The sequence below is a fragment of the Bubalus kerabau genome, unplaced genomic scaffold (assembly GCF_029407905.1).
Source record: "Bubalus kerabau isolate K-KA32 ecotype Philippines breed swamp buffalo unplaced genomic scaffold, PCC_UOA_SB_1v2 scaffold_101, whole genome shotgun sequence".
NCBI classification, from domain to species: Eukaryota; Metazoa; Chordata; class Mammalia; order Artiodactyla; family Bovidae; genus Bubalus; species Bubalus kerabau.
Window position 1 is genome coordinate 117803 of NW_026577955.1, and position 12996 is coordinate 130798.

General features: G+C 39.4%; 1 protein-coding gene across 1 annotated transcript; it reads right to left on the bottom strand.

Annotated features, from left to right (window-relative positions):
* Positions 1-3837: 3837 nt before the first annotated feature.
* On the bottom strand, positions 3838-12637 carry LOC129641178 (small VCP/p97-interacting protein). Its single transcript, XM_055565962.1, has 4 exons — positions 12423-12637; positions 10320-10370; positions 9533-9646; positions 3838-5977 (listed from the first exon to the last, which is right to left on the bottom strand). The coding sequence occupies exons 1-4, from the start codon at positions 12474-12476 to the stop codon at positions 5963-5965; spliced, it is 234 nt and encodes a 77-aa protein (XP_055421937.1). The 5' UTR covers positions 12477-12637; the 3' UTR covers positions 3838-5962.
* Between the last annotated feature and the right edge of the window lie 359 nt (positions 12638-12996).

Below are 12996 nucleotides of genomic sequence, written 5' to 3' on the forward strand. Positions count from 1 at the left end.
TACTTTGCTGTGCTGTCTAGTAATTTTACTGTAGCTAATGATGTTACAGACTTATGTATACCCTTGTATACCAAGGACAGGGCTGTTTTGTACTCATAAACAGCAAGATATTGTCCTCACTGATTCAAGAATTAAAAAGATAAATGTTGAAACATTGCCCCTGTCTCTATTATCAATGCTTCACTCTGAAATAAAGATCATCTGCAAATAGCAACTTCCCCTGGGAACTACAGGAAGCGTTTAATTACGGTTACCTAGTACTTTTTCACTTTGGGCAGCTGAGTGGTGGTCGTGTTTGTTCTCTTAGCAGAAAGTCTAGATTTTATAAACAGTCCTTTGAGTGCTGCCCTGAATAGGCAGAGTTAATTTGTCATTTCTTCATTTTTTTCAGCAACAACAGAATCCACCTTTCTTGCTTCAGAAAGCCAGGGAAGAAGTTCTGTCACATGAATGATTTAATCAAAGCAGACACAAACTTTTTAAAACAACAGACTGTAAAGAATCTGCTTGCAATGCAGGGGACCTGGGTTTGTCCCTGGATCCGGAAGACCCCCTGGAGAAGGGAACAGTATTCTTGCCTGGAGAACGCCATAGACACAGGAGCCTGGTGGGCTACAGTCCATGGGGTCACAGAGACCTGGACACAACTGAGCACGCAGACATGGTTAGATTGGGTCCACCTGAATAGTCCAGTATCCTCTCCCCGTTTAGTATCGTTAACCGAATCACAGCTACAAAATACCTTTTGCTGTGTTATGTAACACAGACCCAGATTCCAGGAATTAGGGTGGGTCCCATCTTCTGGGGAAGTGGCATTATTCTGTCTACACATCTACAATGGTCTTTTTAAGTGAACTAAGAACACAGTCCCAACTGACATTGGGGTCTAGTTGCTAGCTGAATGGCACTGAAAAAGAATCTGGAGAAATAAGACTATATTCAGAAGGAAATGACTAAATGTAGATGGCCCTTACTCATTGACTTCTTAGTGAAAATCACTAGATCCTTTTATCAAAATTGTCTTGACTATCCTAAATCTTGCATTTTCCATGAGTTTTAGATCGATTCATTAATTTCTCTGAAAGAGCTTGCTGGGGTGTTTCATTTATTGATCACTTTGAGACTATCTTGACAGAACTGCCATTCAATCCATGAACATGCAATGCTCTCACCATTCATATATTTTTTTAAAAAAAATCTCAGCAGTGTTTGTAGTTTTCTATTTCAGATCTTTTCGTTTTCTTTTTCCTAAGTATTTTTATCCTATGTGATGATATTGTATGATTTACAGTGTTTGAAGATTCAGATGGCTCATTGTTCTTGTGTGCTAAGTTGCTTCAGTCCTGTCTGACTCTTTACAACCCTATGGACCGTAGCCTGCCAGGCTCCTCTGTCCATGGGATTCTCTAGGCAAGAATACTGGAGTGGTTTGCCAGCCCCTCCTCCAGGGGAATCTTCCCTACCCAGGGATCAAACATCCTCTCATTATTCCTGTATTGCAGCGAGTTCTTTACCACTAGCGCCACCTGGGAAGCCTCATGATTATTCATTACTTGTATTATAAAGACAGAATTGACTTTTTCTATATAATGATTTGGACTTTGCTGGTAGCTTAGCTGGTAAAGAATCTGCCTGCAATGTAGGAGATGCGGGTTTGTCCGCTGGGTCAAGAAGATTCCCTGGAGAAGAAATAGGCTACCCACTCCAGTATTCTTGGGCTTCCCTGGTGGCTGACAGTAAAGAATCTGCCTGCAATGCGGGAGGCCTGGGCTCGATACCTGGGTTTGGAAGGTCCCCTGGAGGAGGGCATGGCAACCCACTCCAGTATTCCTGCCTGGAGAATCACCATGGACAGAGGAGCCCAGTGGGCTACAGTCCATGGGGTTGCAAAGTCAGACACAACCGAAGTGACTTAGCACAGCACAGCATAGAATGATTTGCATTTTGCTACCCCACTAAACAAGGAGATCCAACCAGTCCATTCTGAAGGAGATCAGCCCTGAGATTTCTTTGGAAGGAATGATGTTAAAGCTGAAACTCCAGTACTTTGGCCACCTCATGTGAAGAGTTGACTCATTAGAAAAGACTCTGATGCTGGGAGGGATTGGGGGCAGGAGAAGAAGGGGACCACAGAGGATGAGATGGCTGGATGGCATCACTGACTCGATGGATGAGAGTCTCAGTGAACTCAGGAGTTAGTGATGGACAGGGAGGCCTGGCGTGCTGCGATTCATGGGGTCGCAAAGAGTCGGACATGACTGAGTGACTGATCTGATCTGATCTGATCTGAAACACATTGGTTTCAAAGTCTGCTATAAATGCAAATTGATTGTGTCAGTGGCTTTTGAAAAAATCAGAGAAAACTGTACTACTCAATCAACTTAAAGCAAATACACTTATCTTGGGAATTTGAGATGCTTGCTTGGAGATGTCCAAGGAATCACCTTAAATATCAACTCGGATAGGCATGCATGTTTACTTACCTCTTACTGATCTGTTTATGCAGATAGTGTTTAAATCTAAAACCAACACAAGTTACCTTTTCTTCTAAGGGCACAGCACAATTCTTATCAGTGAAAATAACTTGAATTGTTGGAGCAGAAAAGGAAAATTCATAGCTTATGGCCAAGTCTTTTGAAGTACCAAAGATGATAGCTAGAACATTTACTCTCTTTTTTAGAAAATACTATATTCCATTATTAAAAATGCTGCTGATAAGTTTATACATATGTGTCAGCCATATATATCTTCTATCTTTACTTAACACAAAATAAAAAACAAAATCACAAAATAATAATCTGAGAAACCATTAAACTCTGCATGCCAGAGTGAAGTTCAAGAATAAAAGACTAGGAAAGCTTTTTTTTTTAACTTTTTTTTTCTCATTTTTCTCTCTTTTATAAATAGTAAGTATATTTTATTCTCATAAAACTCTATGAAGATTCTATAACTACTTTCCATGTAGAAATAAGATATCATTTAAGGTGTTATTAAATTGCTTTTGGTCATAATCCTCTATAAATGCTAAAGTTATTCATATAACAGGAACTCTTTTTTCCTCCTTATCTAAATGCCACAAGACTTTGCATACAAGACTTTGCATATTGCTAGCAGAATACTATTGGAAATACTAAACAAATATTGGAATTCACATTACAAACATACTGTGCCCATATTGTTGCCAAGCATCACTTCCTCTGTAATTTAAAGTCTGTTTGTCCTGGCTTAGGTGGGATAATAGATCCATAGCTTGCAGAAATGGCCTGACAGTAGCATTAAAAAATGATGAACAAAAATCTCACCCATGCTACCTCTTCGCTGCAGGGGTGTTGCTTCACTCTGTGCAAAGTCGGGATTACAATTCATATATGTATATACACAGACTCACTATGAAGTTTATTATAGTATTTCTCTAAAAAACAGGAGACAAATAATAGCATTTCTTTTTTAGAGTATAGGAAAAGAAACATGCCAACCTATAAATGATTTAAGATGTAGTAAAAATAAAAAAATTTGTTCAACAGAAATGGCCAAAGCCAGTTTTTTTGTATAGGAAAATGTATATTTGTACCCTGTAAGCCAATACGGCATTGATAACAAATCCATGTGTGGGAAAATTACATTCCAAATACAATCAGTGAAACAAAAAAATCACATACAGATGTTTTAAAAAACATGCAGCACGTCAACACAGGGGCTGTGTGGTAATACACAACTTTTTGTTATCAGCCATAGTAACAGTTTGATGATTAGAATCAACAAGCAGTGGTTTAAGCACTTAATGTGATAGATAGTCAATACATATAAGCATTTTACTGTTTAGTTTTATTTTAGTAATTTGGTTGGGGAGTTTAGGTGACATATTGAGAATTATAATGCTTTCCTATTTAAATTATCAATTATGGGAAATTGGCTCTAAGCTAAGGTTTCATCAGAAACTGATTTATAACTTTGAGGAAGATTCCTTGAGAATGTGTGTGCGTGTGTACATTTTTTTTTAAGTAGTCACTTACTGGTTTCCTATCAGGCATCCAGTCTCCCCTTTTTCCTTCTCCTTCCTAACACTATTCCTAACATGAGTATCACCCCTTAAAAGCCATGCAACCCATGTGGTTCTGGGGACAGTCGATTACACCCAAGGAGGCAGGCCATGGTTGACTGGAAGGGCATATCCACTGTTACTAGAAGGCAATTCGCCAGCACAGCATTCTTGGTTCAACAGTAAATAAGCATGGTATTTGGATATAAACTGCTATTAGAAATAGGGCATTATCCCCAAGATGTAAGCCTTTTGTCTACACTAACCCCAACTATAAGCTGTTAACACTGATAAAACTGTCTTTTCTATATTAAAACAGAAGGAAGGATGCACACATTCTAGGAATGGTATATTCTGGTTCCATACCCATTCATCTATTAATGTTCTTTTCTCCTTTCTGCCTTGAAAAAAATTAATCATGTTCATAGAGTCAAGAATTTTATTTCTAAAATACAATCCAATGACTTCACTATCCTTTCTGAACAAACATACCACCAATTCTCTAAAGGATAAAGAAAATTGAACCTGTCTATAACTACATATCTTGCCTGGACAGTCACAGAATATTTCATTCCATAATCAAAGAAAGTGATGTTTTCCAATTGAGGAGTCAAGAGATCTATATTATAGTTCAAAGTCTTTAAAATACATCATATACTGCAATATAACACAAGATTTGTGGGAGGGATGAGCGAGATAGTAGTTCAGTTTCCTTTCTGTAGGTTAGGTGAGTTGGTCTCTTTAATTTACAATCCTTATTTCATTTAATACCTGAAAATTGTAATTTAGGGCTCAGACCGTGGCCTTGTCATCCAAAAGAGCAACCAAATTAAAACATATAGTAATTCTTCTGTTTTAGCTTATTATATATCAAGAAACTCAAAAAACTAAAATTGTTATAATAAATATTACCAGTGAACAAAAATCTAAAAAAGTTTATGGCAATGCATCACACAGAATTACCCTGCAATATTTTTATGTTTAAAGTAGACCTTTTTAAATACAATACTTACATACTTCTTTCATACATTCATACTGGCCTTGGCAATTTCACATCTGTAAAAATCTTATAAGCATTCTTTAATAAATAAAAAATAAAAACACCTATAAAATTTGGACAAACACATTCACACTAAGTATAACCCATCCATTCTTAATTTAATTCATTCAATTACTGCAAAAATCTTTATAGAGTTGAATCCAATACTGTATATTGTACATCGCTGCCCTCTGATGGCATCACTAATATATAATTTTAAATTCAGCAAGCAAAAAAAAAACTTTATTATAAAGAGAGTATGTTAATTTTATAAGCTACAGAAATAGAAATTAGGAGATATTTTATGTTCTCTAGAAATAAATATTCATTTCTTAGTAAGTTATAAAAATTTACAGTGTTCCTTCATATAAGCCCTTCAAATGATTTTTCAAGATTTTCCCTGATGATCAGTTTAAAAGGCACTAAGTCCACAAGTTTAAGCTAAAGTCTTCACATATAATGAAATAATGAGATATAGGGTTATGCAGCAACTTATAAAGAGCTAGATCATTTCATAAAGGAGGGAAAATGCAAGTGCAACTTTAAATATCTGAGACATATGCAGAATTTTTCCATGCAATATACAAATATATATTCACTATTTAGGTCCATGTTTTAACTACTAAAAAGTGGCAAATCACCCACCATCTACAGAAGAGCAAAGGCAGGGAAAATAAGAATTTAATGAAAGGTCTGGCCATTTTCTAACTCTCACAATCAAAAGCATTTTCAGTATTCAATTTTGAAAAAGCACTGCACTTGAGAGCACTAAAATTACAAAGTCTGAATCTTCATTTATTCAAAGAGAAGAAATTAAATTGAGGATGTCCACTTGATTGTAGATATTAGTTACTGGCAGTAGACTCTTCCATTCATGCTGTGCTTTATGAAACTGTCCACTAGAAAAGATAAAAATATAGAGGAAAGTAAATTTTGTTTAAAAAGTGAACAAACAGGTAAAAGAGGAATCTGGGCTATACAAATGTAAAATGATCTTTGTGAGGGCCAGTGACTAGTAAAATTTTATATTATAGTCAAAAGTCTGAAATAAAATATAAGAGGGTGTACACAGAGAAAGAAAGAAAATATCTGGACAGGTTAACGAGGGGCAGCAGCTAGGTTCCAAATACCTGATAATCAGTCAAACAAAACATCACAAGACAAAATAAAAACAATGAAACTACAAAGTAAAAATAAAGGAACTGGAATTCTTGTTTGAGGCAGGGGAGTGAAGAAGTGGTAGAAATTATTAAATAATGGTCTGGCAGAGTCTTTGCCTGGAGAAGGAAATGGCAACCTGTACTCCAGTATTCTTGCCTTGAGAATCCTATGGGCAGAGGAGTCCATGGGGTTGCAAAGAGTTGGACACAACTGAGCGACTAATACACACAAAGTCTTTGACTGTCTCAACTTGAGAAACTATTACACGTGGTATTCTGCTTAATCCAGTTTATTAAATTTTGCAATAGTAAGTTCTGAAAAAGCCATTGGGATAATACCAGACGTATTTACCAGTCTCTACTGTTCCAAGTATATTAAGAAACATTATTGGGTGTAACATACTTTTAAAAAATGTTTATTTAAATAAAGTTTAAAAATTAAAGATGAATTCAAGTAAATTTACTTCCCTTTATTTTAGGACTTTTTACGGATTTAAATATTGTGCTTTTTTTAATCTCCAAGGAAGGTATTCAATATATAACATAATATTCAGTGTTTTGGGGCTTCCCTTGTGGCTCAGCTGGTAAAGAATCTGCCTGCAATGTAGGAGACCTGGGTTCAATCCCTGGGTTGGGAAGATCCCCTGGAGAAGGGAAAGGCTGTAAAGTCCATGTTTTATACAGTCCAAAGAGTCTGTAAAGAGTCGCAAAGAGTTGGACACGACTGAGCAACTCTTCACTTTTACTTCATTCAGTATTTTTAAACGTTTTTTACCATGGCACTCTATTTTCAACAAAATAGCCTTTAGGACTAGTATTACAAACACTAGAGCAGTGATTCTCAATCTGGTTTGACATCAGACTCCTTGCGGAGTTTAAAAGTCCTGAGGGCCAAGCGCCATCTCAGAGATCATGATTGGTACAAGGTCAGATCCAAGGTCCAGCCTTTTGTGAAAGTCCCCCATAAGCCAATGGCATCTGCCAGAACGCCTCTGCTGGTATGTCCTGAACTGATGCTAGTCTGTATCCTGAGGCCATCGTCACACTGACTTCATAAAATAAGGCTGCCTTTCCAGAACACAGTAAGCATTACCAATGCCAACTGTCCTTGTAAGAGGCAGTTAGTCAGCAGATGAATATGTGGAGCGTGTGAAGACAGAGAGGGTCCTGTTTTCCTCATACTATGGAGTCAGGTTAGGAAGAATCAGGCTATACCACAGGACACTCAAGGCCTGAGAACAGGATAGAAGTAGCTCAGTTGTGTCCGACTCTTTGTAACCCCGGGGACTGTAGCCTACCAGGCTCCTCTGTCCATGGGATTTTCCACGCAAGAATACTGAAGTCGGTTGCCATTTCCTTCTTCAGGGGATCTTCCCAACCCAGGGATCTGAGAGCGGCCCTTAAATGGCCCCAGGCCAAAGGGTTTGAGGATTAAAGTTACTGTCTATCTCATATTTTCCCTTCTGTTATCCCTGAAAGTGAAAGTTGCTCAGTGGTGTTCAACTCTCTGAGATCCCACAGACTATACCACCCATGGAATTCTCCAGGACAGAATAGTGGAGTGGGTAGCCTTTCCCTTCTCCAGGGGACCTTCCCAACCCAGGGATTGAACCCAGGTCTCCCTCATTGCAGGCTGATTCTGATTGCAGCTGTTAAGCTGAGCCACCAGGGAAGCTCTGAGCCGCCAAAAGTTTTGAACTTCACTGTATGCTATGAGCAATGCAGGTGGTCGAAGAAAAAAAAGGTACTGAATTTAATACTGATAATGTCTCTCATTTTGCGCACTTCTGAAGGGACCAGAAGAAATCTAAGACCTAACTTATTTTTAATCTATAGGCTTCATTGCATGAAAACTTCAGCTTTAATTACAGAAGCTCCTTTCTCTCTCTCTTTTTTTTTTTTTTGCTTTTTATTTTTATTTTTTTTTAATTTTATTTTATTTTTAAACTTTACAAAATTGTATTAGTTTTGCCAAATATCAAAATGAATCCGCCACAGGTATACATGTGTTCCCCATACTGAACTCTCCTCCCTCCTCCCTCCCCATACCATCCCTCTGGGTCGTCCCAAAGAGTTCAAAAGCTGATGTAAAATTTGTTAGGTTGAAAGTGCAAGTCGCTCCATAGTGTCTGACTCTTTGCAACCCCATGGACAATACAGTCCATGGAATTCTCCAGGTCAGAATACTGGAGTGGGTAGCCTTTCCCTTCTTCTGGGGATCTTCTCAACATAGGGATTGAACCCAGGTCTCCTACATTGCAGGTAGATTCTTTACCAGCTGAGCCACAAGGGAAGCCCAAAAGTACTGGAGTGGGTACCCTATCCCTTCTCCAGGGGATCTTCCCGACCCAGGAATCAAATTGTGGTCTTCTGCATTGCAGGCAGATTCTTTACCAACTGAGCTATCAGGGAAGCCCTTTGTTAGGTTGCTGCTGCTGCTGCTGCTAAGTCGCTTCAGTCGTGTCCGACTCTGTGTGACCCCATAGACAGCAGCCCACCAGGCTCCCCTGTCCCTGGGATTCTCCAGGCAAGAACACTGGAGTGGGCTGCGAAAGAAGTACCTTCTGACTATAGAAAAAAATATCCATTTTTGTAACATTATATGTGACTTCAAGTCATTCAGAAATTTGTGTTTCATTTAGTGAAAAAAACTAAGAGTTTGAAGCAGGTTATAGTACAATCCAATTTTATAAAATTGACATATAAAATGAGATTAGAAATGATGTCAAAATGATACTGAATTTGGGTGATTTTTACTTTCTTCTTTGTACCCTTCCATATTGCTTAAGTTTTCTACACAGTTAAGATTGTCATTAATTATGTAAGTAGGCTTTCCAGGTGGCAAAGAACCCACCGGCCAATGCAAGAGACGCAAGTTCAGTCCTTGGGTTGGCAAGATCCCCTAGAGGAGGAAATGGCAACCCACTCCAGTGTTCTTGCCTGGAATATTCCATTGACAGAGGAGCCTGGTGGGCTACAGTCTGTGGGGTTGCAAAGAGTTGGACATGACTGAGCACACATATACACACACACACGTACGTATGAAGTATTAAGATATAGGGTTAAGATAAACAAGAAAAATCTATTTTCATTTTGGGAAAAAGAAAACAAATCTATTCCAATGAATGTTGAAATGTTCATATAAACTGACACTTCTTCCAATCTATATTGTTCATGCTTTTAAATTCACATTTCTTTGATAATCATTTTCTGGAGGAAATTATTGAATGGATTACTACTCAAGTTTTCAAAAATTCCAGGTAAATCAAATCTTCAATAAATTTTAACACTTACTCTAAGTCCACCTTCTGGTGGGGGTCCAGATGTAGCCATTTCTTTTTCTATTTTTTCCTTTTTCTTTCTCTTTTCTTCCACAGACCGAACATTCAGAATACCCCGAGATGCAGCCTTCAGGAAAATTGTTGATAAACAACAAAATTGTAGAAAAACAACAAAAATTAGTTTTCTGTGTCTGGAAGGTGTCTTTTGCTTTTTGCCTTTCAGGTTTTTCTTTCGATGTGGGGGCAGGGGAGGGGTTGGTCTATTTTTCTGGCAACAAAGAATTAGACTATTTCTAAAACAGCTTTACATAAAACATACTACAATTTCTTCACTGAGTATTTTGCAACCATACACATTTCGCCCCTAAAATTACTTCACAACTGTCAGTGCTTTACAAGGCTCAGTCAGTTCATCTCAAGGAACAATGTTATTAAAGGGGCATCTCACATAACGGAAGACACGTGTATGGTAATTGTCATACATTAAATAACAAATCCCTGGAGGAGGCCATGGCGACCCACTCTAGGATTCTTGTGGAGACAATCTCATGGACAGAGGAGACTGGCTGGCTACAGTCCGTGGGATCACAGAAAAGTGGACATGACTGAGCACACACACAAATGACATTAATGCATTAAATGAATTTACTGAAACACAGAAATCATTCTGAAAAATGTTTACTTTAAATTTGTAAGATATCAGATATCATTTTCATTACAGAATACTACTAGTAATAGACATTTACAGAGAACAAAGCACAAATTTAACCATCTAAGGTCGAATTTTATTTTACTGTTACCTCCTTCTGTCTTCTCTCCGCAGCCTCTGCAAGCTTTGCTCTTTTTTCTTCCTAGAAAAAATGTGTAAGAAATATGGTTTTAAATAAAACCAAACATGATCCTTGATATTTTATACTTTATCTTACCAGTAATATAATAGCTTATAAAAATAGTACTGGCCTCAACTGTCCCACTAGGAATGCCATTACTTATAACATTTATAAAATACTCAACTTTCTGAATTTCATTTTCCCAATCAGTGTACCTTTAAGTAAGCACAAGGTGAGACATATATCTATATATACACATTTTATATCTCATACATACATACACAGATTGGCCTGTGAAATAATCTATTTGCGCTTTTTTTTTTAAGCGCTAACAAACTAGTCAGGGCAATAATAAAACAAATGACATTGAACAATACAAGCAAGGAAATACATGGTTGATACTGCCAATTAAAAAGGAGTTTGAGGCAGCCTGGTATTTTCAGAAAAAGTTCATGAATGAAGAGAATGAATCTCATTGTGTAGGACAAGAAGGACTGAAGGATATTTGAGATGTACTGTTCCATGTTGAGACACCATGAATATTATTTTTCTACCTAGATTAATCACAAGTTATAAGTTATTTAAATATATACGACAGTAAACAGCATTCTCTTGGGAGCTGTGTTAATAATTTCATTTTCCACAAAACATTCATTCACTTATTCATTCTTTGGATACTTACTGAGCAACAATCATACCTAGGAACTATTCCCGGTGCTGAGAACACAGCAGTGAAATAATACAGAGAAATATTTCCACCCACATAGAATTTACATTCCAATGAGGACAGTCATATATAATCAAATAAATGTACATTTATTAGACTGAAGGAAGTGCTTCTGGGAAATACAAAGAGTATGGTCAAAATGGAAGGATGGGTTGATGGTAGAGTGGAGGATCTATTTTATTTAGAGTGGTGAAGAAAAGCCTCAAAGATAAAGTGGCATTCAAGTATTCTGCCATGTGGTTATCTCTGGGGGTGACAGGGAGGGCTTAACAACTGCTGGCACATTAGTTTTTTTTATCAACAGCCAGATAAAGAAAATTAAGAACATTTAAAAGCAACAGTAGCAAGGAAGACAAGGTGAATTTTCTCATATTAACTTCCAGGTCGTTTTTAGCACTTAAGATCAAATAGCTGAAGAGTTAATGTACTTCCCTAAACAATTCATTTCCTTCAAAGAATTTTTAGCTAAATATTAATAAACCTAAAATTTAGGTTTTCTGTTAACAATTCCCTGTAAGGATTATTAAGGTAAAAAGGCTGTTAAAAATAGAAAGCTACAAAAAGTATAAATGTACTATACCACAAACCACCTAGATACATCTGCAATTATCCAGATAAATAACGACTACTTTCTAGTACAAGTATGCCCCCAATATTGCATGGGGACAAATCGACATATTTTTAAGATGCATTTCTCGTTAAACTGAAAATTCTAATTTCAGGATGCCTTGTATTTTTATTCGCTAAACGTGGCAACCTTATAAATTGTATATTCTCTACTACATAAAATGCTTTTTAAAATAGAACGTAGATAAATACTAAAGAGAGATTCACTAATACAATATCTAATAAAACGCAGAAATAGACAAGACTTTATTCAGCACCTTCTTTAAACAGCTGGTACAGACACATAAAAATGCACATCTCCTACAAGATGAAACTCCTCAGTTCACGGAGAAAGAGGGATGTCTTTTCACATATTAACTTCATCTACCGCATCTCCAGGAGTGGTCCCCACAGCGCACCGTCCGCGTGCGCCTGCGTCCTACGAATTCCCGATTTTGCCGGCGGCGAAAGGTAAAGAGACACCGGAGCCGCCTTCAGAGGGAGAGAGACGGACGCGGAGACAGCCCCCAAATCCCGCAGGCAGGACGTCGAGGTCCCTCGGGGCGCAGCCACCCGTCTCTGCTAGCTGGGTCCCCACCGGCGGCTCTCCGGCCCGCGCCGCCGCGTCCAACGGCCCGTCTCGTGGCCGAAGCTCCGGCCTCCCGGCGCGCCCCTCCGGGAACAGGTGCGCGCGGCGCCGGCGGGCTGACGCGGGGAAGCGGGCAGGCAGCCTTACTCACCAGGTCCGGCGAGGGAGGCGCGGCCTCGGTGGGACAGGGAAAACACAGCCCCATGGGGATCGCGGCCGGGGGTCTGCTCCGCGGTCCGCCTAAACCAGGCCGTGAGAACTGCGCGATCAAACGCGGGTCCCAGGTCTGCGGCGCTCGCTCCGCCCCCGCCGGGCGGCTTGGTGACCGGGTCGCTCCGCCCCGCCGCTCCTCTCTGCCCCGCCCCTCTCCCGCAACGCCCCATCCCGCCCCGCGACACCGCCCACATTCACGCCCCGTCCCCGCGGCTCCGCCCACCCCCACCATTCCTCCTGGGCTCGGCTCCGCCCCACTGTTGCCGGGCTCCACTCCGGCCCCGCCTCGACCCCGCCCCTGCAGCTAAGCCCCGCCCCCCCTGAGGCAACTCCCCACCCATACCTCCAGAGGCTCCGCTAGGACCAGGCCTTGGACTCAGGAAACACCTGCTGAGGGCAGCACGCGGAAAAGGGATGGAAAAGTTCGGCTACAGCCTGCAAAACTCTTTGTAGCTTCCAGTTGGCTGACCCTGTATAAATGAGTGACATGACTCGGGATAGTTTATGTTATC

Bases quoted from the DNA above. Each gene is read 5' to 3' on its own strand.
- LOC129641178 (XM_055565962.1), bottom strand. From the start codon at position 12,476: ATGGGGCTGTGTTTTCCCTGTCCCACCGAGGCCGCGCCTCCCTCGCCG. The intron at 10,371-12,422 runs GTGAGTAAGGCT...CATTTTTTCTAG, and splicing joins CGCCTCCCTCGCCGGACCTG to GAAGAAAAAAGAGCAAAGCT. The intron at 9,647-10,319 runs GTAACAGTAAAA...ATTTTCCTGAAG, and splicing joins CGGAGAGAAGACAGAAGGAG to GCTGCATCTCGGGGTATTCT.